The sequence below is a fragment of the Grampus griseus genome (genome assembly GCF_964374135.1).
Source record: "Grampus griseus genome assembly, chromosome: 14".
Lineage (NCBI taxonomy): Eukaryota > Metazoa > Chordata > Mammalia > Artiodactyla > Delphinidae > Grampus > Grampus griseus.
Window position 1 is genome coordinate 83,409,828 of NC_139008.1, and position 23,803 is coordinate 83,433,630.

A 23,803-nucleotide genomic window follows, 5' to 3' on the forward strand; every position below is an offset into this window, starting at 1 on the left:
GTGTCTGAAAGCCCGGACTTCTCATGGCCTTCCAACCCTGGAGCAGTGGGCCCTGCCTCTTGGAGAGAGAACCCACAGGGGCTTGTGTGCGGAGGCCAGCCCCTGAGACAGACGTTGATGCCCTAGACCCTGCTGGTCCTGGCCAGGTCAGCCCCCAACAAGGCAGAGAAGGATTGAGAAAGAGGCCTGTTGCATCACACCTTCCTTGCACCAAGCCAGGGAAAGAGAACTTGCCTAACCTCGGCTTTCGGCAGAGCTGCAGGATGGAGTTCTGCCTGACTGAAAATTAAAGAATGCCAGAGACATAAGCAGGGCAGAGGTCTCCCCAGCCCCTGCTTCCCATTCTCCCGGCTGAAACACCAACGAATCTTCCCCATCTGTGTTGGCCTGTGATTCTAGTACCCACGAGAGATTTCTCACCCCCTTGCCAATTTTATCTTTTCTTGAAATATCCGAAACACCAAAATGAAAGTTTCTTTCCACCTTTACCATTTATTTTACTTGGTTGCCTCTTCCAAGCAACACAGACTAGTTTAGGCAAAGGGGCTCGTGGGCTGGCATCTTTTTCCATCAGACTCTGTGGTCATTGTTCAAACAGGGTTTTCTGCGTGTGGGTGGAAGGGCTCTGACTTGGTACTAGGATATGGGAGCAGCATCCTGAGGGGCCTCCATTTCCTCTGTATTTCAATTTGGAAGTATTTTAGGGTACTTACGGCTAAGTTAGATGCCCCAGTCCCTGATGAGACACGCTGGCTGGACCCCGATCCTGGGGGATGTGTCCCGAGTACCAGTGCTGTGAATCCCACCTCCCACCCTTGGGAGAGGAGCTGAGAGTGTGAGATTTACTGAGTTTTAGGAATTATCCCCAGCACGGATCGGAAAAGACATTTTTGTTCTGAGCCGCAACACTGCAGGCATGTGGAAGAACTTGCTTCGTTACCAGGGAGCTCTAGGAAAGAGAGCGTTCAGTTCCCGAGCGATTATCGTTATTTCCGATAGAGTTAACTGCTCTGCAAAGTGGCTCCATTTTCTCGCTGCAAGATAAGTGCGTTGGATTGTTTTTTTTTGGTAACTATGCAATTAGTTCTTCTTGCCCCGTGCTTTGCCTGATGGTGCTGTCTTTTCTCTGTGAGTGTGCTTGGAACGGTGTTTGGCGGTGAATCTGTTCTCACTCTGCTGCACACGCTCTGGGAAAATGGACTTGCTTACCCCGTAGCACCTGAAATCGAGGGCACTGTGAGTCGGAAGGACTGGCTCAGTTTAGAGATAAGGAAACTGAGACCGTAGAGGGTAAGGGACCGATCCAGGGACGCTCAGTAACGATGGCACAAGCATTTTCAAAGACCTCCTGGAGCCCCACCACCCAGCTAACGCCCTCCACACTGCAAGTCATGTGAAAACACACAGGAGGAGTAGAAAACTGGTGGGGGACGGGTGGGTGTGCCGGAGACCCACCTGCCTCCTAGAGTGGCCTTCCGGTGAGCGCCCCTCCCCCACACACAACATACCTGCTCCCACACTGGGCCATTGTCCCACATCTTGCACATAAAAACGGCACTACATAATCTTTTTTTTGGTTTTTAACTGAGGTGAAATTCATAGCATGAAATCAACCATTTTGGAATGGAATGGAAAAAAAAAGGTCATGAAGAACCTAGGGGTAGTACAGGAATAAAGACGCAGACATAGAGAATGGACTTGAGGACACGGGGAGGGGGAAGGGTAAGCTGGGACGAAGCGAGAGGGTGGCATGGACGTATATACACTACCAAATGTAAAATAGATAGCTAGTGGGAAGCAGCCGCATAGCACAGGGAGATCAGCTCAGTGCTTTGTGACCACCTAGACGGGTGGGATAGGGAGTGTGTGAGGGAGACGCAAGAGGGAAGAGATATGGGAACATATGTATATGTAAAGCTGATTCACTTTGTTATACAGCAGAAACTAATACACCATTGTAAAGCAATTATACTCCAATAAAGATGTTAAAAAAAATAAACTGCTTTAAAGTGTAAAATTCAGTGGCATTTCGTACATTCACAATGTGATGCAACCACCACCTCTATCCGGTTCCAGAACTTTCATCACCCCTGAGGGAGACCCCCAACCCATTAAGCTGGATTAACATCACCTTTTAAGGACCCTTTCAATGATATGATTCTATGGCTTTAAAATAGGAACTCAACTCATTCAACTCTGTAGAAAACAAACACACGAACAAACAACAACAAAAAAACCCCTCCACGCTTCAGAGACTTTTAAGATTTCCCCATAAAAGTAGAACATCTAAATATTTGTCCCTAACAAACACAGCCGGGGTGGGTGACTGGGATTGCCAGGGGCAGGTGGTGCTGCACAGATCATTACACGACTGAACAGTGTTTTCCTGCCGTTGGAAACTTCCACGCCTGGGCCAGTTGGTGCCCACGGAGTCGCATCCCTGGCAATGGACACCCAGAGGTGATTTGCGCACATGCTTTTGGCTTCAGGACAAGATATGGGACTTACATTGTTGGTTTCTTATCACCTTCTGGAAAACTGCTGTCCCTTTGATCTTTACCAGGAAAGGGGCATGCTGACCTACGAATTCAGATTCCTGAACTGAGGGGCATTTTTGTGGTCATTCCCTGGGTGTCATGAGCCTCTCCATCACCCCCATTGATGGTGGGGTGGAGTGGGGAGGTCTCGGGCTTGCAGTTGACAGCCCTTGCTTGGGAAAATGGCTTATTTGCCCTCTCTGGGTCTCAGCGGTTCCACCCCTCCAATGAAAGAATTGGTTGTGAGTGGTGAATTTCCAGTGTTTTCTGAAACTCCTTGTTCAAACAGAGATCCAATGTGGCAGTCTAATATAATACTCACCACGGGTGAAGTCAGAGATGCTGCGGGTGAGGAAGGCTCTGAGCACATCTCACCTGGCCATTCCCCCTTCCTTCTCCGGGAGGCTCAGAGGGGTGCCCCCAAATCCCTCAGAGCACAGGATGGAAACCACAGATCCTGGCTGTACAGGAACTGCAAGCACTGGTGTTGATGGTCTCTGGAATTTTTATTTTATTGGCCTCAAGGTAACCATTGACCAATGGATGTCAACCAAACTGTCCTCAGAATCCTCTGGGAGACGCCACCCAAGTGCATGGCTTTGTTTTCCATTGCTTATCTGGAATGGAGCTATTCCTCACCCCTCGCCTCAACTGCTCATTCGTCCTGGCTCTGCCCTGGTTTCCATGTTGCCCTCCTGATGGCTCCATCCACGCAGGCATCCCGTAGGCTTTTCAAAGTCTTTCTCCCTCACTCCTCAGGACCCTGGGGACAGCTAGCTGCAGCTTAGGACAACAGAAAATGTGTATGTGACCTCAGGAAGGCGTAGGGAAGATGATACCTTCAGGTTTGAAACTATTTTTTTTTTTTAGTGTCTGGTCTTTCTCCTTTCAACAAAGAGGTTTTGTATGTGGACTCAACGCTTTAGATGTTTCTTCAAAAGAAGAGCAACTTTGTACATTAGGACATATGTGCTTAAGTGGCCCCAGGAAAGCTGGGGCTGGGGGTCCCTGCTGTGTTTGCAAATGCAGAAACGACAAATGCAACTCACAGGGTGGGCTGGCCAGAGGTGGCCACCCACCCTCCCAGCCACCTTGGAGTGTGTTGAAAAATCCATGAGGGGGTTTGACTGAAGGTCCTCAGGGATTCCAGCAGCAGGGTGACAGTAGAGCTGCCCTTGCAGGTCCCTGTGGAAACCAATGGCTGGTACTCAGTTCTGAGACTTACTTACAACTAAGCCCGTGGGTAAATGGGGAAGACGCAGTGTCACTGGTCAGCCCTTTGAAGACATTGCTCAGTGAGTCCCCTTTGGAGCAGGGAGTCTCCAAGGACAGGGGCAGACTGGAGCCCTAAGACATCATCAACAGAGGGATTAGGGAACTTTGCCTGTGAGTCCTCAAAACCCTAGCTTCTCTCTGTATCACTCTTTTCTTCTAGAGAACTCAGTACTTTTAGGTAAATCTGGGTCCAATGTTTACTTTTAACATTTTGACAAGGGACACTTGCAAAGGAATAGTACCATCCTTCCATCATGTACATGTGCGTAAGGGGACGGTTGGATGACTCACTGCTCCTACATGTTAACTGAACCAACTTGTTCTCTCCAGGAGACTCAATGTAAAAACCTTGTCAGTGTTGGTAGCATGTAGAACTGCACATAAATTCTAGTTTCTCCTTTTTGTTTTTCATCTAGGTACTCTTCAAGGGAATCTAACCTATTGTTATGGAGCAAGGGCTCCTGTACCATGGTATAGAAAGCCAAACTCTGACAGCTGGTGTTTGCAGCACAGTAAGGGTATTTTTTTGCAGGGCACCAAGCAAGGGAGTGGGAGACAAGCCTCAGACCTACTCCCTCTTGGTCTTTGAGTTGGGGGTGTTTTTAAAGGGGAAGAGCAAAGAAACAGAGATTAACCATCGTTTTGTGACATTTCCTACTCATAGTTTCAGGGGTCAGGATTCTCTGGCTTACGACTCTCTGGCCAGGTGGTCCATGGCTCAGGGTCTGTGAGCTCACCCTGCTCTGGAGAAACAACCTGAGTTTGTATGTTAGTGATGAGACCCACGGCAGCACCTTCAGGGCGTTAATGATGTTACCGATGACGACAGCAGTCTTAGTCATCTGATTCTGGTTGATTAGTGTTCAGTTAGCATAGGATTGTGGTCAGAGGAGACAAGAAAGGGAATAAAGTTTTGGATAGAGAGATTAGTCCTAAAGTCGGTAAGGGGGGCTCAGTTTCAATCCCCACTCTTGTTTTAACTTTTCCCAAATCTTTGAGGGAACAGGGTGATGACCACTCTGGCCTACTTCCTGCTGAAATGAGGCATAGTCCTACCTTAATTGGAGGAATGAAAAAGGAGGAGGGCTTCCCTGGTAGCGCAGTGGTTAAGAATCCGCCTGCCAATGCAGGGCACGTGGGTTCGAGCCCTGGTCCGGGAAGATCCCACATGCCACGGAGCAACTAAGCCCGTGCGCCATAACTACTGAGCTTGCGCTTTAGAGCTGGTGAGCCACAACTGCTGAGCCCACGTGCCACAACTACTGAAGCCCGCGCGCCTGGAGCCCGTGCTCCGCAACAGGAGAAGCCACCGCAATGAGAAGCCTGTGCACCTCAACTAGGAGTAAGCCCCTGCTCACCACAACTAGGGAAAGCCCGCGCACAGCAACAAAGACCCAACACAGCCAGAATAAATTTAAAAAATAAAATAATTTTTTTTAAAATGTAAAGAATCATAAAAAAAAATAGTCTAAGAAAAAAATGGAAAATTATTAAAAAAAAAGTTTTCGGCCCGCCCCCTTGTGCCGGTTGCTTACCCATAGACATCTTCCAATCCCCAAACCATTCCTTCACGACAAGCCTAAAAAATATTGCCTAGGGGTGCCGATGCTTGGTCCAGAAGGGGATTCTCCAGCCAAATCCCCAGGCCAAAGGGACCTGGGCTGCTGCTGGATCTGCAAAGGAGAAGCCGCACACCAGCAGAGGGTCCGCAGCCCATTGGCACTGATGGTTATCAAGGGAGGTGCAGAAAGCCAAACTCTGACAGCGGGTGTTTGCAGCAAAGTCAGGGTTTATTTTCAGGGCTCCAGGCAAGGAGATGGGAGACAAGCCTCAGATCCACTCCATCCTGGTCTTTGAGTCGGGGGTGTTTTAAAGGGCAGGAACAAAGTGATGAGATTAATCATTGTCTTGTGACATTTCTGTGACATTTCTTAATCGTAGTTTCAGGGCTCAGGATTCTCTGATATGTGACTCTCTGGCCAGGTGGTCCATGGCTCGGGGGTCTGTGAGCTCACACTGCCCTAGAGAAACAACCCGCGTTTGTAAGTTAGCGATGAGATCTAGAGCAGCAGCTTCCGTGCGTTAGTGATGTTATGACATCAATGTTCTCAGTCATCTAATGCTGGTTGATCAGTGTTCAGTTAGCAGAGCATGGAGTTCAGAGGTGACGAGAAAGGGATTGAGGTCAGAGAGCAAGGGAACAGTTTTGGATAGAGTGATTAACCATAAACTCAGTAAGGGGACTCGGGTCTGGGGGGACTTGGTTTAACTATTACAGTTTTTACTGGCAGAATGGGAACCTGTACCCACTCGGGGAGATCAGCCATACTGGTGTAAACGTGTGTCCTGTGTATGTACGCTTGTGCCTTTGAATGGCTAATTTCACGGATGTCAGATGCTGAGGAAGTGTCCCCAGTGACGGAGCATCACATTGTGGTTGAAATTAGACAGGACACTCACTTCTGTGTGGCTGATAGCATCATTAAGGATGAATTCCAGTGACCATCTCGGCAAATGACTTTAAACAGAGACATCTCCTGTCGTACTTATACTGAAAGATTCGGCTGGCTGAATTAAAAAGCTGGGTAAATGAAACCTAGCGATGGGCTGATGGTTTGGGTGGAAGTTGGTGACACGTGCACACCCAGCGCGGCAGTGGAAGCAAAGCCCTGCAGGATGGTCCTCCAAGTACTCCCGGTCTGAGATCGTCGTTCCCGACGCCTCGTGATGGTCACGGCGCCTTGCAGACACAGTCCCGGAGCCATCTCAGCTCAGCCTCCACAGGGGAGGCGGGCAACTCCCCACCGCCCTCCTCCGGGGAGGGGGCGTCCACTCAGCTGTGGAGCTGGCTGGGGCGGGGGGCGTCGGGCCTTGGCCCCGTTCTCCCGACTTCTCACCTAGTGTTCTCGACACTGGCCAGCAGCTCCATAGGTCATTAAATTCGACTGACGTTCTGACGGCTTGCAAAGCAGTTTCTTTGCAGCTGTTATAAAGGTCTCATTGCTCAAGTGTAATCTAGCAAAACCAGCCCCCTCCACTCCCCGGACGCTAAGATTTGCAAGGGCGACAAAAAGTGTATAGTCGACTCCAGAAATAACTGCACCCAGCCGGAACTCCTCGGACAATACATGGAAGGTTCCAGAAGGGGCAAAGGTTCCTCACAAGGGGCAGCCCGGTGTGCCGCTCCGGGGCCCAGCGGCTCCTGTTCCAACCCTCCATTTGCCACCCACCAGCCCCGGATTGGGGAGTAGCCGCTGGGCCCCCTGTGCCTCAGTGTCCTTGTCTGTACACAGACTGTTCGTGGGCACCACCTCAGATGGTGGCAAGGAGTTAAGTCGATACAAAGCGCTTACAACAGTGCTCTGCACGTATTCATTCAGCGCCTACCGTGTGCCAGGAACTGTGCATACAAAACAGGGACAAAATAGGCAGAAATCCCTGCCCTCGCGGAGTTTCTTTCTATTTGGAGTGAGGGCAGGGGGCACACCATGGACACTCTATAAGGTTAATCACCCCTAATTAGGTCAGACAATTGCCAACAGCCGCACACCATCCCGTTGCATTTGGGGGTGTTCTTCCCGTTGGCCTTTGACTGTGGGGTGATACCTCACCACTGTCTCGTTCTACCAGCCAGCAGCGGTCTGTACACAAGACGTACTGCCAAAAGCCCTGAGGTCCCCCCAAGCCGGTGCTCTGTCCCACCTGCCTGTCAGAGGGAGGGCCTGTGTTTTGCATCAGCAGGGGACTGGGTCAGAGTTTCGTCAATCAGCAGTTGTGTAAGGCTTTGCTATGGCTGGGCCAGGGGCCGGAGGCCTCCAGCACTCATTAACAACTGTCTGTTCAATGATTATCTCCCTGGGGGTTATTGTGGTGAGCCGGTCCAAAGCATAACTGACCGTGGCCGTGATCCAAAGACCAGCCCCTGACGTCAGAGATGAGCCTCCTTGGGTGTGGCTGAGGGGCTGGACCTCTGTCCTTCATGGAATTTAAAGCCAGGAAGTTCTGCCCCCAAACACCAGACAGGGCCTTCCCACTGGGAACGCACACTCACCCGCGGGAAGAGCCTTGAAAGAGACCTTTGGGTCCCTGATCCGGATCGTCCAAAGAGAAGAAAGGTAGGTAGAGCTGTTCGTTTATGTCTCTCACAAACTGCAGTGCTAACAGGAACTGGCTTTCTTTTCTCCTCCCAGCCCCGACTGTCTGGCGAGGTGCAACCCGGACAAGGCGCGTGGAGTTGGGGGGCCTCCGTGGTTGTTTTTGTTCAGGAAGCCTGTGCTTTTTCTATGGCAGGAAACTTGGCGCCCGTGCCCCTCAGCCCAGCCCCGCAGAGATGCCTCCCCAGCTCTCAGGTGGTCTCAGCTGCTCAGCCAGAGTTGTCCAGGGCACCCTGGACAGCCTGCCCCAGGCCGTGAGAGAGTTCGTGGAGAGCAACGCCAAGCTGTGCTGGCCCGACCAGATCCACATCTGCGACGGCTCTGAGGATGAGAACCGGCAGCTGCTGGGCCGCATGGAGGAGGAGGGTGTGATCAAGAGGCTGAGGAAGTATGACAACTGGTGAGCACAGCCTCGGGCCCTTCCGCGCCGCCCAGGGTGCAGGTGGGGAAGTGGTGGAGGAGGGCCTTGGGCAGGGCCGGGCCGGGGCTGTGTGGTTTGCAGACTCTTGAAAAGCTTAGGAAAAGAGCCAGAACCACAGAAACTTAATTTTATGACGTTCGCAGAGCAGCCCAAGTCGTCAAAGAGGGGGCGCATGCGAACGCTGTCTGCAAACTAGGTCCCCGATCCAAAGGAAGGTCGGACAGTCCCTGTCCTAACAGACTAGCTCCTGGTCTGGTGTGTGTCTCCCTGACTGTGTCCCCGGCGGCACGGCTGTGTCCACATTGCCGGAGCCTCGCTAGCGCGCTGGGCACCGGCCAGGTGTGGGAAGAAAGTGATGATGAACAACTGGTCCCTTCGTGAATGGCGCGGGGCTGAGGGCGTCCAGGGCGCAGGTGCCGTGCAGAGAAGCAGCGCTTCCTCTCCAGTCCTCACCTATGTAGTTTTGCTTTCTGCAGCTGGTTGGCTCTCACTGACCCCAGGGATGTGGCCAGAATTGAAAGCAAGACGGTCATCATTACTCAAGAGCAAAGAGATACGGTGCCCATCCCCAAAACCGGCCTCAGCCAGCTGGGTCGCTGGATGTCCGAGGAGGATTTTGAGAAAGCGTTCAATGCCCGATTTCCAGGGTGCATGAAAGGTGAGTGAAACGTTTATTTGAGCAAAATGTCAGCGAACCTTTTATTATTGCGTCTGCCCTGATGTTACTCGTCATAGAACCTTTTCTTATTGCGTCTGCCCTAATGTTACTCGTCATAGAACCTTTTCTTATTGCGTCTGCCCTAATGTTACTCGTCATAGAAACTCCCCCGGCCCCAGAGAGCCTTACATTCCACATGTGAACTTGGCCGCGTATTGAAAATGTACGTCTCAGTTCTGGTTTTATAGACTGTCTTATGCGACCAGGAAAACGCTTTCTACACATGTGGACTTAAGATAGCTTGGTGGAACCCAATTGCACATTTATGAAAACTCTTTGATTTTGGAGTTCTGGCCACTTTTCAGTGGACTCTGCTAACTCGGGGGCACTGGTGGCAAGCAAGGCGTGATGTTGTCAGAGGCGGAATCTTGAGAAGGGTCCACTGAGGGAAACAGTGGTGGTTGTTTGTGAGTCCGGGGTCATTTCTCACCGCTTCCCACCCACCGGCCCCGCAGGTCGCACCATGTACGTCATCCCATTCAGCATGGGGCCCCTGGGCTCGCCTCTGTCCAGGATCGGCATTGAGCTGACGGATTCGCCCTACGTGGTGGCCAGCATGCGCATCATGACGCGAATGGGCACGCCCGTCCTGGAAGTGCTGGGGGACGGGGAGTTTGTCAAATGCCTCCATTCCGTGGGGTGCCCTTTGCCTTTACAAAGTAAGCATATTGTTTCAAAATCAAAAGCTAGAACTGAAAAAAAACAAACAGCAAAAAGCAAGCTTCGCCTTAAACCCAGGCGGGGACGGTGCACACTGATGTGGGCGTGTCCTCCCGTGCAGAGCCTTTGGTTAACAACTGGGCCTGCAACCCGGAGATGACACTCATCGCCCACCTGCCCGACCGCAGAGAAATCATCTCCTTCGGGAGTGGGTACGGCGGGAACTCGCTCCTTGGGAAGAAGTGCTTTGCTCTCAGGATGGCCAGCCGGCTGGCCAAGGAGGAGGGGTGGCTGGCAGAGCACATGCTGGTAAGAAGCAGGAAATTCTAACTGCGCGCTGTAGAGGGTCGGGCAGAGGAGGGGAAGTGGCGAACCCCTACCGCTTCAGAGTTCCGACCGTGCTCCAAGGACAGGTCTAGAAATTCCATCAGTAACGATGATGGAGACACCCTCCCAGACTAAAGCGTGCACCTCTGGGGCAGAAAGGAACGAAGTGCTTAAGGAGAAATCTTGCCTCCGACAGATTCTGGGCATAACCAACCCCAAGGGCCAGAAGAAGTACTTCGCGGCTGCCTTTCCCAGCGCCTGCGGGAAGACCAACCTGGCCATGATGAACCCCACCCTCCCAGGGTGGAAAGTAGAGTGTGTGGGGGATGACATCGCCTGGATGAAATTTGACCAGCAAGGTGACTCTTTTAGGCCCAAGTGCTGTTGATGATAATTGAACCTAAGTGAAGTTTTGGCTTTCAGAACGTACCAAATTCTCTTAAATCCACAGCGTTTGGATTTTTAATTCAGTTATTTCAGTTCTTGCCAAAGCTCAGACCGATGTATTCCATCAGCATTCTTTAATCTCATATCAAATCTGGATTGAAATGGGACCCTATATTGCTCTTTGTTTGTATAATAAGTTGATTAAAATAGCTTGCTGGGGGACTTCCCTGGTGGTCCAATGGTTAAGACTTCACCTTCCAGTGCGAGGGGTACAGGTTCGATCCCTGGTTGGAGAGCTAAGATCCCACATGCCTTCGGGCCAAAAACCCAAAATATAAAACAGAAGCAATATTGTAACAAATTCAATAAAGACTAAAAAAAAAAAAAAAATAAGCTTGGTGGGAAACTGGTGTGGAAGAAAGAATCAGAGTTGACTGATAATGCTGGGATGAAAAAAGAGAAATAGATTCTAGGCAGGAGGATAAAAATAAAAGACTTGAGAATTTGGTACAGAAATTAGCCTGGCGAGATATAAGAATATATGTTATGCTTTGCTTGGTATTTACTTCTACTACCTGGTTTAAAACTTTCCAGGTAACTTGCGGGCCATCAACCCAGAGAACGGGTTTTTTGGTGTTGCTCCTGGAACCTCTGTGAAGACAAACCCCAATGCCGTCAAGACCATCCAGAAGAACACCATCTTCACCAACGTGGCCGAGACCAGCGATGGGGGCGTTTACTGGGAAGGCATTGACCAGCCACTGGCCCCGGGCATCAAGCTCATTTCCTGGAAGGGCAAGGAGTGGGACCCCAAGGATGGTAAGCGCCCCCCGCCCCCCCTGGGAGGCCTGGGGCCCCAGCCCACGGGCGTGTGTGTCGGGCCAGACGCTCAGGGCCTCTCCTCTCTTGCTGCTGTAGGGGAGCCTTGCGCCCACCCCAACTCGCGGTTCTGCACCCCTGCCAGCCAGTGCCCCATCATTGACCCTGACTGGGAGTCTCCGGACGGCGTGCCCATCGAGGCCATCATCTTCGGAGGGCGCCGACCTGTTGGTGAGGCTCCCCTGCATTCGGGCTGGGGACCAGAGGACGTGGCGCACTCTCCCCTTTGCCGTGACCTTGTCGGAGGGTGTCAGGGATGCAGAGCTTCCTTTCCCAAACGGCAGGGTAATGAGCAAGCCCCAGGCTAGAACGTACTTTCTGGCCGCCTAGACCTTCTGGATCCTTGGTCCTGTGATGCCGCCCCCAGATTGACTTCGGCTGCGTGGCCTCCTGCTGTAACTTGACGTGGCAGCATCTGCCCTTAGCTCTGGGGATGCAGAATTAGCTCAGTTAGAAAGACGACACACAGCTGTGTCTTTCCATCTGCGAGATGGCATCGCCGGCCGAGGGGTCTGGGTGTCAAGGCCTGTAAAGAACGTTTCTTTCTCCTGCTAAAGGTATCCCTCTGGTCTATGAGGCCCTCAGCTGGCAGCATGGCGTGTTTGTGGGTGCGGCCATGAGATCGGAGGCCACGGCAGCGGCAGAACACAAGGGTGAGTCCGGCCAGAATCTGGAGCCGCCGAGAAGGGAGATGGACTGCTCTGTCTCTGTGGCTCTCTGTCTCTGTCTCTGTCTCTGTGTCTCTGTGTCTCTGTGCCTCTTTGCCTCTGTGTGTCTCTCTCTCTCTGTGCCTCTCTGTCTGTGCATGTCTGTCTTCGTCTCTCTCTGGCTCTGTTTCTCTATCTCTGTCTCTGTGTCTCTGTCTCTGTGTTCCCTCTCTGTCTCTGTCTCCCTGTGTCTCTCTGTGTAGAGAGGTGGAGAAAGCCAAGTGGCCGTGTCAACAGTAAACGTGCCAACAGCGTCCTCTGAGGCATCATTTACCAACAGAGCCCCTCTGTTAACAGGCAAAGTCATCATGCACGACCCCTTCGCCATGCGGCCCTTCTTCGGCTACAACTTCGGCCAGTACCTGGCGCACTGGCTCAGCATGGCCCAGCGCCCCGAGGCCAAGCTGCCCAAGATCTTCCACGTCAACTGGTTCCGGAAGGACAAGGCCGGCAGGTTCCTCTGGCCGGGCTTCGGCGAGAACTCCAGGGTGCTGGAGTGGATGTTCAACCGCGTTGGCGGGGAAGGGGGCGCCAAGCTCACGCCCATCGGCTACATCCCGGACGAGGACGCCCTGGACCTTCGGGGCCTGGGGGACGTCAGCGTGAAGGAGCTCTTCCACATCTCCAAGGAGTTCTGGGAGGAGGAGGTGGAAGACATCCAGAAGTACCTGGAGGGGCAGGTGAACGCCGACCTCCCCCACGAGATCGAGAGCGAGGTCCTGGCCCTGAAGCAAAGAATCAGCCAGATGTAGTCACACCCCAGACCTCACCTGGTCCTCCGCCTCCAATCCGTACAGTGCAAGCGAGAGAGCGAGAGCGAGAGAGAGAGAGAGAGAGAGAGAGAGAGAGAGAGGGATGGGGCTTCCTGAGTTCTCACTGCTTGCAGCACCGCAATGACCGCACCCAGAGGCCGATCGAAAGACACCCCTTAATTTTTCTGATAAGACCACAGCAGAGTAGGCTAGTCACTAATGAGGCTGTGGAGGGAAATCTCGGCAGCTCCAGAGTCCACTATGCGATGCACCTTCGTTCAGCTTAGGGGCCTCAGGCTCAGAGTCTTTTTTGCTCCTTCTCTTCCGCTGTATCAGTTAGCCGGAATGCACACAAGAAGACACTTGAGCCGTATATATGTGTACGTGTGTGTGTGTCTGTTGTCTAAAGCACATTTAATAACTCTGGAAAAATCTCGGGCAAGATCACCTACTAGTAGTTGCTAGAAAGCGACGTTGCTTTGTTATTAATGTGTGTGTTTAAATTATTTTTATATACCGTAGTTCCTTACCTCTACATGATTTCAACGTTTTCCCTTAACACTTCTTGGAACAAGAATCACAAAATAAACTTTTATAGAAAAGGTGGATTTGTTTGCTGTGTTTTTCTTATTTGAACCACCACAAACAGGGAACTCTGATGACGCCCTTTGTGATGGAATCCCCTGCAAAGAATCCCCTAACCCTTGACGGAGGGGTTAGGTGGGGTTGGAGGGGGCAGGACAGAGCCAGGTGGGGAGGTGTGAGCAGAGAGAATGCTACCCAGAGGTGACACGGTGCCACACTTTGGATTTTCTGAGTTAACCACTGGTTAGTGCCTAGAAGCCACTAGTTAGTGTCCTTGAACAATTCCACAAACCTTTCAGTGGTGGATCCTGTGTAACTGGAACGGGAACGTTTAAAATGTGCTTTTTGACAAAACCTTGGGTCTCGGCTTTCCACAAGAATTCTGTCGTGGCTAACTTCACAGGTTTTTGTCAATCAATACTTCTTTTGAGCAATGCTTTTCTCCACCGTCATCCGTAGGGGAAGAGAGTAGAGAGAAAAAGGTCCTTCAGAAGAAACAGCAAAAGGGCTCTCCAGGCATTGACGGAGCGCCTTCTGTATACAGAGTGTCGTGCCACTGGTGGGCTCACAATGGGCTGCCTCAAGCCCTCCGCTGGTCCCTCTGTTCCAGATGTTCGTTTATCAGGTCCTCCGGGCAACCCGAACGAACCACACACTGGACGGGGCCTCGCATTCTGTGGACGCACAGGGCCTTCTCTGGTTGCCGGTCTCCTTTCTGGGCCGGCTCTCCCACTCGGCACACCCCAGCCGTGCGTGTTCTCAGGGGGGTCAGGACGCCTTGGCTTTGCTCGCTGCCACAGCTCACAGACTCGCCGGTTCCCCAAAAGTCCTCTGTGCCTCGCAGGCACCATGTGGAAGGTCAAGCTGAGACCCCCCTATTTTATAGGTGGGGAAACCGAGGTCAGACGGGTCCGTCGGGGAGCCAGAGTTTCCTTCTCCTTTAAGGCGTTGAGAGCTGCCGGGGCTCTGCCCGCAAAGTGTCAAGTTCTGATAGCAAAACCACTGACGGGAAAAACCATTGAACTCAATTAAACGCTATCTGCTGTATTAATTTAAATCAGTGGCTTTCAGACCTGTTTTTCCTTTTCGCTGCAGAACACTCGCTTGACATGTACTCTGACTCAGAAACCCAGCAGCGAAGGGAGACACGACAGGAGGCTGGGTGGGTGTCGGGACCCGGGCCCCCTGGCTTCCTTTCTTCCACCCCCTGAGGCAGTTCCTTGGACCCCTGAGAGGCACTTCCAGGATATAGCGTGGGCACCATTTTTAAAATGCATGCTCCCGGCCCCGGCTTCCTGTTCCAGGCCCTCGGTAGGCTTCATCCCTTTTCGAGTAAAGCCAGCCATCTCAGAATTCCCTGTGCACAGCATCACTCACCCAGCCAGCAGACTCTTATATGACCATGTTGCCACCTGACCCAGGAAGCCTGGAGGACAGCCTGGAGGACAGCCTGGAGGAGGTGCCTTAAACAGAGTAAGAGTTTTCAGGGAACCAAAAGGACTCAGCACTCACCATTGGCGCCTAAGTCAGTTTCCGAAAACAGTGCCCACTGTGTTCCACCTCGAGGTCCTAGTTTCTGTGCTGGGCCCTGTGGCCACAATCATCAGGACGCTATGACCTTGATGGCTGACATTATAGTGTTCTGCCTGAGCCCGAGCCAGGCGGGAAGGCAGGTAAGGCCAAGGCCGTGTGCAGGTGGTCAGGCTGAGGCCCTGAGAGTGGCCCATTGGTCAGGTGGGATGGGAGTGAGAATGAAAACTCAGCCCCCCAGGTCCTGGTCAGCCCTCCCCACAGTGCACACGAGTTCAAATCAACACAGGGACTGACGTTCTCTACTGGAATCCAGTGTAGGAGCTGCCCCCTGACCTCCGTGGGTTCCCGGAGCCCTGCTGGGGTCTGGGTTAAAGACCAGAACGCAGTAGGTACATAGCACACATTGAACCAGGACAACAGGCCTGTCCCTATGTTCACCCGAGGTTCTGGGGGAGAATCCAGGGTAGCGGGGCAGGTGAGGGGGCGGGGCCGGGGGCTCAGGGAGTCGGGAATTGCAGGGCGCTGTCCCCTTCCTCCCTCTCTGCTTTGGCCCAGCCTAACCCAGAGTCCCCAGTCTGCCCCTGCTCTCGCCCCCCCGGGTGCCACACAGCACGTTCCTTCCCGAGCTTTAAGGCCACAGGCGGGGCCCTGGAGGCTCCTGGACCTGCTCCCCTGCCAGAGCGGTGACCTCACCTCTTCTTTGTCCTCACTGCCAGCAGTTGCAGCAACAAGGGACCGGGTTCCATCGTCTATGGGAAAGGGCGGGCTGCCTCATCCCTCCCTCCTGCACTCCTTCCTTTCCTCAGGGGTAGTAAATACTGGTGACCTTGGACACATCCCAGCTCTGCCTTTGGCCAGCAGCGTTACCTGACATGACACCCTGATCGATGCCGTGACACAATAAGACCTCTGCTGGAGTCCAAGGAGTATAAAGCGAAATAGCCCAGCTCAGCACAGGTGCTGGGGCCCAGAGCGTCTGGGTGTGAGTCCCACGCTACCTCTTCACAGCAGTGTGGCTTCAGGTGACCGCACAAAACTCTGAACCTCAGTTTCCTCAACTGTAAAATGGCCTCCACTCCAATCAGGGCTGACATTCGATACGGTGGGGTTGGAGGTGAGGAGCGGAAATCACCCCACACAGGCTGATGGGGAGCTGCTGCCCCAGCGCTCTGACTGCCCCTGGCTCACCCACCCTCAGTCTTCCCTCAGGACCCCCAGACCTCCGCACACAGCTGAGGGGCTCCCAAATCTGGGCTCAGGGTCCCCTCTGGGTGGTCATTGCTCCCACTGGCTTTTCAATATTTTGAACATCACTCCTGTCCTAGCCCCGCCTCAATGCTTTTACACCACACAAATCCCCCAACTCAGAACTTTGCTGCAAACCGTGGAGCTTGGCCGGTGGAGAGGAAACCCTCTAACTGAGAAAACCCTGAGTCCTCTGACCTCCCTGCAATGGACTGAGATCAAGCTTCCTCCAGGGGGAAAACCGGGGCCCTGAGATGGAGGCAAGTTTCAGAGGGAGTGATATTAAAAATGTGACTTTTTCCTGCTTTTCTGAAGCTTTCCTTGAGTCTTTCTTGCACAGAAAGCTGAACAGAGTGGGACCCTTGGGAGATGCTCCACGCGGGCTCTTGTTAAGTATCACCTCCCGGGACCACAGCACGGGTGACAAGGACATTGACGCAGGCAGGGTGGCTGCAGTTCTGATTATTACAGAGCTGCTCCCACGCACGATGTTCTCTCTACCATCTGCCCCCCCCCCCCCCACCCCAGAGCCCAGAGGTTTCTTTGATGCCACAGAGCCGGGATTCAGGGCTGCTACGGAGGAACGACAGACGTCACTGGTCCACAGTCACATCCGGGGGCGGGGCCCAGAACGCACGTCTGGCTGACAGCTGCCACATCTTTGCGCTGATGCTTGCTCTTGGGGGCTGGCTTGTCTGCCACCTGCTCGGCGCCGGGAGGCCCCCTGGTAGCGCGGTCTGCAAATGTGTGAATGCACACCAGACACGCCAGCCCCAAAGGCAGACCCTTTCTCCAGGCGAAGACATTTTCAGCAAAATATGCTGTGAATATTTGCTCAGCCCAGGAAAATGACTTTAACTGCGTAATTAAACTCGATGTAGATGCTGCTTCCGGACGGAATGACTGGGGAGAAGTTGAGACCTCAGCTGTCCCTCTGCGTTTGCTGAATAGAGGGAGGGACTGCTTGTTTGCAGAGACTTTGCCCTGGTCCCTGTCTTTCCTCCGAGCGATGAGGGTGTTGAGAAAAGTCAGGGAGGATGGAGGAAGGGGCTTGGTGGCTGCTGGAGAGAGGAGGGAGAGGAAAATTCCCCAAATCAGAGAACCAACAGCAAAGGGACCCCGCCTCTCCGACGGGATTTGCGCTGTGTTCCAAACGTTCTAAGGCACATCCCACCTTCCCCGGGTAACTGGTCACTTGAGCAAACGATCAGTACCCTGAAATGGGGGAAACGCACTAGATTGAATGAAGAAGAAAAGGTTGCATCTCAATCGTTAATTAAACGCAGCATTCCTCACTAAGGTGACCACATAAATACACCCCTAAGTGGAAGAAGCTAGCCACAGAAGACACATGCATTGCGTGGTCCCAGTGATATGAAATGTCCGGAATAGGCAAATCCACAGAGATAGAAAGTACATTTGTGGTTTCTGGGGGTCAGGGGTCAGAGGCCTTGGGGAGAGATTGCTAACGGGTGCAGAGTTTCTGATGAAAATGTTCTCAAATTAGATTGTGGTGAAGGTTGAACAATCCTGTGAATGTATTCAAAGCCACTAAATTGTGTATCGTAAGTGGGTGAATTTTATGGCAAGTGAATTAAAGCTCCATAGAGTGATGTGAAAAAAAGAATAAATACAATAAAAACAAGAGTCTGTCTTAACTTGCATTAGAAACCGGTTGTCCGCCAAAGGCTCTGAGTTGGAGGGCTGCGTTCGCCTTGTCAAAAAGGGAGATGAGGGGGTAGAGGGAGGCGGCAGGGGCAGAGGCAACTCACTGGGACGCTCTCCCGGAGAGTATCAGGAAGACTCAGGGAAAATGGCAAAGGGACGGACTTGTTCATTATGGGGTTCAATGCCATTTAATGCGCACCTGTGACCCTCTTCCAATGATCCTGAGCGCTGTAAAAAGCATCTCTGCCCCTGGCAGAGGAGGAACAGGCCAGAAGCCTGCAGGAGTCATGGAGACCAGCGGGTGGCAGAGCTGAGACCTCAGAGTCCAGGTGTCGAGGGGCCTTCAGCAGAGGGAAAAATCCCAGAGTCAGGAGTCCATGGGCCCCAACCCAACTCTGACGGTGGATCAGGAAATTTGCACAGTGGAAGAGAGGGCTCATGTCACCTCACAGGGGAGGGTCGAGATGCAGGTGCCCGGGACCCAGAGGCACCAGCCATGGCAGGAGGGCCCTCTCCCCTCCCTGGGAGCAGAAGCCTGTGGAATGGACTCCAGGTCAGGAAACGAGGATCCTGGGCAGCCAAGCGGCAGCCTTCTCCCCGAGGCTCAGTTTCCCCAGCCTCGCCCCCGGGAAGTCTCTCCCCCTCCAACCTGCCCTGACGTCAGAGCCGGAGGCCTTTTTGGCGGGACCCTTAGAACTGGGATTGAGTGAGCCCAGGCCCAGGTGTGGGGAGAGGGACAAGGTGGAGAGCGCGACTTCATGGACAGGAAGGCACGCTCTAACCACGGATAGCTCTGCTGGGCTCATGCAGCATGCCCGCAGTCCCACCCCTGGGCGCCCCCCGCTCCCTGTCTCTCCCGCTGCCCCTCACGTATGGCTCAATTCTTCCAGTGCCAGGACCCGGGGAAGACAGGGGGGAACAGGAGGTTCAGACTCAAGGGCGCACCCCCAGTCCCCTAGCCCCTCCATCCGGGCTCAAAGCCTGGCTGCCCTGCAGGCCACAGAGGAGGGACAGAAACTGACATTCTGCTGCTGGTTTTGTCTTCAGGGCACGAAGCTTAGCCGGTGGGGTATTCAGCCCTTAGCATCTGCTGGGGAGGGAGGGGACACGCTCTGTGGCCCAGGGGCAGTTCCGGGACCGTATCAGCCGCAGGAGAGCCAGCATCTGGAAGACCTTGGCTGTCCCTTAAGTGCCAGACCCTGGAGGCTTCAAGGCTACTTTTCGGATCTGGGTGAGGACAGCTCCCTGTGCCCAGCGGGGACCCCCGGCTCACGGTGAAATTCTCTGCCAGGGCCGAGGCTCTTGAATGTGGGGGAGTGGGCACCCCAGGAGACTGGTTTGGCCCAGTTGGGGCATCCTGGACTGAGCAGAGCCCCTGGAGTTGCCATTATCCCCCTGTCCCATGGTCCCCCCCCCACCCCCCGCAGTTAATACAACACTCTGCCCTCCAAGGTCGACTCCGGTCTGGCCTCAGTGGGCACGGAGGCTTCAGCTGTCTGAAGCCTGGGCGAGGGCTTCGTCACCATGAAGAGCAGAGACCAGGGAGCCAGAGGCCCGGGTGATTCATGTGGCAGCTGCCCCCCGTTATGTAAAGCGGAGCTCAGAGCCGGTAGCCGATGGGAGATGAAATTTACATTTTGAATTAACTGGGATCATCAGATTGCTTCCTCTCGACCCAGGGAAATTAAACAGAAAGTTGGAGGGAGCTGTGGGCTGGAGAGGTAGGGGCCCAGCCAACCGTGTCAGACTAGCTGCTTCTTTTTATTTTTTTCAACAGGCTGCAAGCAAAAGGGGACAAGAGGACACTGCCTGCGGCAAAGTCAGCCTGGGAGAGAGAAGGAGCTGGAAAGTTGAGCTAATCTTTCTCTCTTTCTCCTCCGGCAGAAACACAATAGGCAGAAACACAATAAATCTGCGTGGCAGAATTAAATTCTGACCTGTCCGATTTCCTCCATCTCTTCCTCTCCTAATAATGGTTATTTATTGAGCTCTTATTATGAGCCTGGCACTTAGCTAAACACTTCAGAGATAAGGCAGAAGTGAATCTGTCCCCCTCCAGCCCCCCACACCCCTTTCTTTAATTTCCTAGTGGGGAGGGAGTCTGAGGGAAGAAGTAAAGAGACAGTTTCATTAACAACACAAAGCTCAGTGACTTCTGTTAGGAAGTTTTGTTTGTTTTTCGGATGCTCCACTGGGGACCAGAGGCCCGAAGACCCCTTCCGACAATGGAGGACACTGAAACCCACCACCCTCCCTCCTGATCACTGCGAAGGGCACCCCCTGGGGTTGTGCAGTGTAACCTTCTCCCAGGCGCCCAGGCGAGAGTCTGCAAGACTGTCCCAAGTCAGAACAGACCTTGCAGGCTGGGATGAAGCCTCGGTGGGCAAACAGGTGTCTGCACCTTCCTGGGCCTCTGAGTGCATCTGTGATCAACGTCTATCGAGGTTTATCCTCCCTGGAAAGGAGGTCCTAACTTGGTGTGGGAGAGGCCCGCTGGCACTCAACCCCACTGCCCCTGCCCCCCGACAACTCCACGGGGTGGCCCTTTATCTACAGGGTCTTCCTGGCTTCACAGACAGATCGAGCCCTGAGAACAGGTTATAACTCAAGTGGCCTTGAACTGGTCTGATGCAACCTCGGGTCCTTCATGACTGAACCCAGACAGTCAGAGGTTCATCCTCCTGGAACCATGCATGTTGGTTCTCGTCGGGAGGCGTGTGACCCAGGGCCCCTCTGACGTGTGGGTTACAGTCACTGCACAAACACGGGGGCAACGCCTGAACCCTGGGGTCTGGGCTGGTTGCAACAGGACCAACTTTTCCTGCCGCTGAGAGTGAGGGAACGGGTGCTGACGGGTGAAACACCAGTGCTGTCGCCAGCCAGCCGTGCCTCCCTCGGAGGGCAGGTCTCCAAGATCAATCCGTCACCTTCCAGTGAATAGTTATTGAACACCCTCTGACGGCCTGGCGCTTAGAGGCGGCCCAGGCGCTTAGATGAGCTGACCAGGACTGTCCTTCCGATGAATTCGTCCCGCAGGAGCCCTTGTCCTTTTCCCAGGGTCACTGAAAAACTTCAAGCCTCAAGTTATCCGGAGCATTATTTCCTGTGGAAAGGAATTTACAGGTTCACTTTCTGCTCCCGTTCAGAATTTCCGGATCACATCCCCTCCTGGCCCACACCCCCGACTTTGTGACTCTGCCTGGACAGCGGGATGCACCTCCCTCCCTCCCTTCCTTCCATTGATCCAGCCCTACCTTCCATTTAATTATCCACTCCTGTATCCTCCATCTCCGTCTCCACACATCTTCCATCCACACACCCATCCAATGGACCATTCACTCAGGTGCTCATCTAACCTCCACGGGGTCCATCAGCCGTAAATTCTGCATTCACCCCCAAGCCACCCTTCTGTCTTCTCACCCAGGTCACATAGCTACCAAGCTGGGAGAGCCAGAATCTGAAGCAGCTCGGCCTGGTTTTCCCCTATCATGTGCCTCCAGGACACAATAACTGCTCATCTGGACAGAGCAGAAGAGCTGAGTGCTCCCCGAGGTGGAGACAGGTTGCTACAAAGGTTTCGAAAAAAGGGGAGGGGGGTCAGGAAGGCTCTTTAGAGGAAGCAGCCTTTGAACAGTGTTCGTAAACGGCTGTCAGACTTGGAAAGCCAAGATCTACAGGGCAAAGTAAAGGAATTCCAGGTGGAGCAAGGGACGCGAGCCAGGATCAGGGCGGACGGAGCGTGGAGTGTGTTTGCGGACGGGTGGAGGGTGAAGAGAGGGGGGATGCTGTGTAGGTGGCTGGAGATTGGATGGATGGAGTGCGGCTTTGGGCAAAGTGAAGGGTGTGGATAGCGGAGAGTGGGAAAGGGAAAGCAGGCCCCCGTGCCGGTGCACACCACAGAAATCCAGGCCACGGCTCCAGCTGGGGTTCACTTTGTTGGCACAGGGAGATAGGAAGCCTGCTGGTAATGGGGAGCACCGAGTGGGAGAAACCCGAACCAGGGGTAGACGCTGGAATCGTGCACCGTCCCCTTTGGAGGTGCTGCTGGGCACTGTCCTTCTCAACCTGGGGAGATGGGCCCAGGTTGTCAGTGAGTGCAGCCCCAGGCCATCCAGCCGTGCCCGGGGCGGGAGCTTCTCCATCCAGCGCTCATGGCGGAACTCAACAGGGCTTTGGAACAACCTGAGCCAGAAAACAGGCTGCTCTCAGGAGCCTGACTGCCCGCAGCTCCGAAAATGACACCTCGGTGGGATTTCGTCATGGCCTTTGCAGTCCCTGCTTTTCCACCAAGAAGAAAGTGGCAGAAGAAACCGAGCAACGTTCCAGGGTCTTGCCTCTGGCGGGGGAGGAATCTGCATCTTTTATGGCTTCCGACACAAGTGCTAGCCTGCGGTTATGCTAAAAATTTCAGCATCTGAAAAGTTCCAAGCTAATTTTCAGGGGGCGAATTAGACGCGAAGGGGCTTTTAAAACCCGGAGGATCTTGGGTTTAAAAACTTGGTTGCCAGGGAAACTCCTTCTCCGATACTTCCTCGCCACCACGTTATAAATTAAAGCCCCTAACTGAAGGGTAATTAAGGTGATTGGTGGTACTGCTGCAGACAGAGGATGTGGCAAGGCAGCTGGGGAGAAGGGGCCCCCAACATTTTAGGACACCCCCTCCCCCGGCCCTGGGGAAGCTGGACCCATTACCAGCCTGGGGGCTTGAAGGCATCTCTGGAAGAGAATGCAAAAGCCAGTGAACGTGTTCTGTGAAAGGCCAAGCAAGCGATTGCTGAAAGGAAACCTGAAATGTCAGGCTGCTCCCCTGTTGGCATCGAATAGGTGAAAAGCTTCATGAGTCAGTTAATGAGCAGATTGTGAAGGCTGCAGTGTTCCGGCCCCTGTGGCTGTGTCCATGTATGTGGTACCAGCCAAGAGCTGAAGTAATTGTTATCTCCACCTTCCGCAGGGAGGCCATTTAGGTTTTCGTTTGTGGTCCCAGCCATCCAGCAATGCGTCTGCCCATTCATCTCTCTCTCCATCTGTTCATTCATCTAATTATCCATCGGAACATCCATCCACCCATCAAGCCAGCCATCCACCTGTGTATTTACTCATCTACTTATCCATCTATCTGTTTACCTGTCCACCCACTTTCCATTCACCTAGGCCTCCCTCACCACACACACACACACACACACACACACACACACAGAGTTGGATGGATAAATGCATGGATATATGGATGGATGGATGGATGGATGGATGGATGGTGAATGAGTGCATATCCACTCTTCTATCCATCTACCTCCATTTACCTATCTAGGGATCCACTTGCTTATACATTCACCCGTCCATCCATTCATCCTCTCATCCACCCACCCATCTAGTTAGTAAACATCTACTGAGTACTCGTGGTCCAATAACAATAGCTTCTCCTTACTGAGCACGTGCAGCGTGCTGGGCACTTGCCAGGCGTTCTCTCTTTAGTTCCTCCGCTCACTGCTAGGCTTGGGTGTTATCATTATCCACATTCTATAGATGAGGCACTAGAAGAGTTCTTATGGCTAGCAAGGGTGGGAGTTGGATTTTTTTTTTTTTTTTTTTTGCGGTACGCGGGTCTCTCACTGTTGTGGCCTCTCCCGTTGCGGAGCACAGGCTCCGGACGCGCAGACTCAGCGGCCATGGCTCACGGGCCCAGCCGCTCAGCGGCATGTGGGATCTTCCCGGACCGGGGCACGAACCCGTGTCCCCTGCATCGGCAGGTGGACGCTCAACCACTGTGCCACCAGGGAAGCCCCTGGGAGTTGGATTTTAACTCTTCTCTCCACCCTGGGAGCAAATCCCCAGAGACGGGGGCTGTGGGTTTGGCGTCATCCATCCACCCGTGTTTCAGCCCTAAGAGCAAGACTTGAAGGAGGATGGGGACAGAGAGGATGAGGGCATCAGGGGAAAAACCATATCCAGAGCTTC

The 23,803-nt window shown here is 53.3% G+C and overlaps 1 protein-coding gene across 1 annotated transcript; it reads left to right on the plus strand.

The window, feature by feature from the left end:
• Positions 1–7,840: 7,840 nt before the first annotated feature.
• PCK1 (phosphoenolpyruvate carboxykinase 1) lies at positions 7,841–13,425 on the plus strand. The gene is made up of 10 exons (XM_082669804.1): positions 7,841–7,927; positions 8,103–8,366; positions 8,864–9,045; positions 9,561–9,764; positions 9,887–10,074; positions 10,289–10,451; positions 11,074–11,298; positions 11,398–11,529; positions 11,916–12,011; positions 12,363–13,425. The coding sequence occupies exons 2-10, from the start codon at positions 8,143–8,145 to the stop codon at positions 12,815–12,817; spliced, it is 1,869 nt and encodes a 622-aa protein (XP_082525930.1). The 5' UTR covers positions 7,841–7,927; positions 8,103–8,142; the 3' UTR covers positions 12,818–13,425.
• The last annotated feature ends 10,378 nt before the right edge of the window (positions 13,426–23,803 follow it).

Coding starts and splice junctions, on each gene's coding strand:
- PCK1 (XM_082669804.1), top strand. CDS start 8,143: ATGCCTCCCCAGCTCTCAGGTGGTCTCAGCTGCTCAGCCAGAGTTGTC. Junction 9,046..9,560: donor ATTTCCAGGGTGCATGAAAG/GTGAGTGAAACG, acceptor CCGGCCCCGCAG/GTCGCACCATGTACGTCATC. Junction 11,299..11,397: donor GGAGTGGGACCCCAAGGATG/GTAAGCGCCCCC, acceptor TTGCTGCTGTAG/GGGAGCCTTGCGCCCACCCC.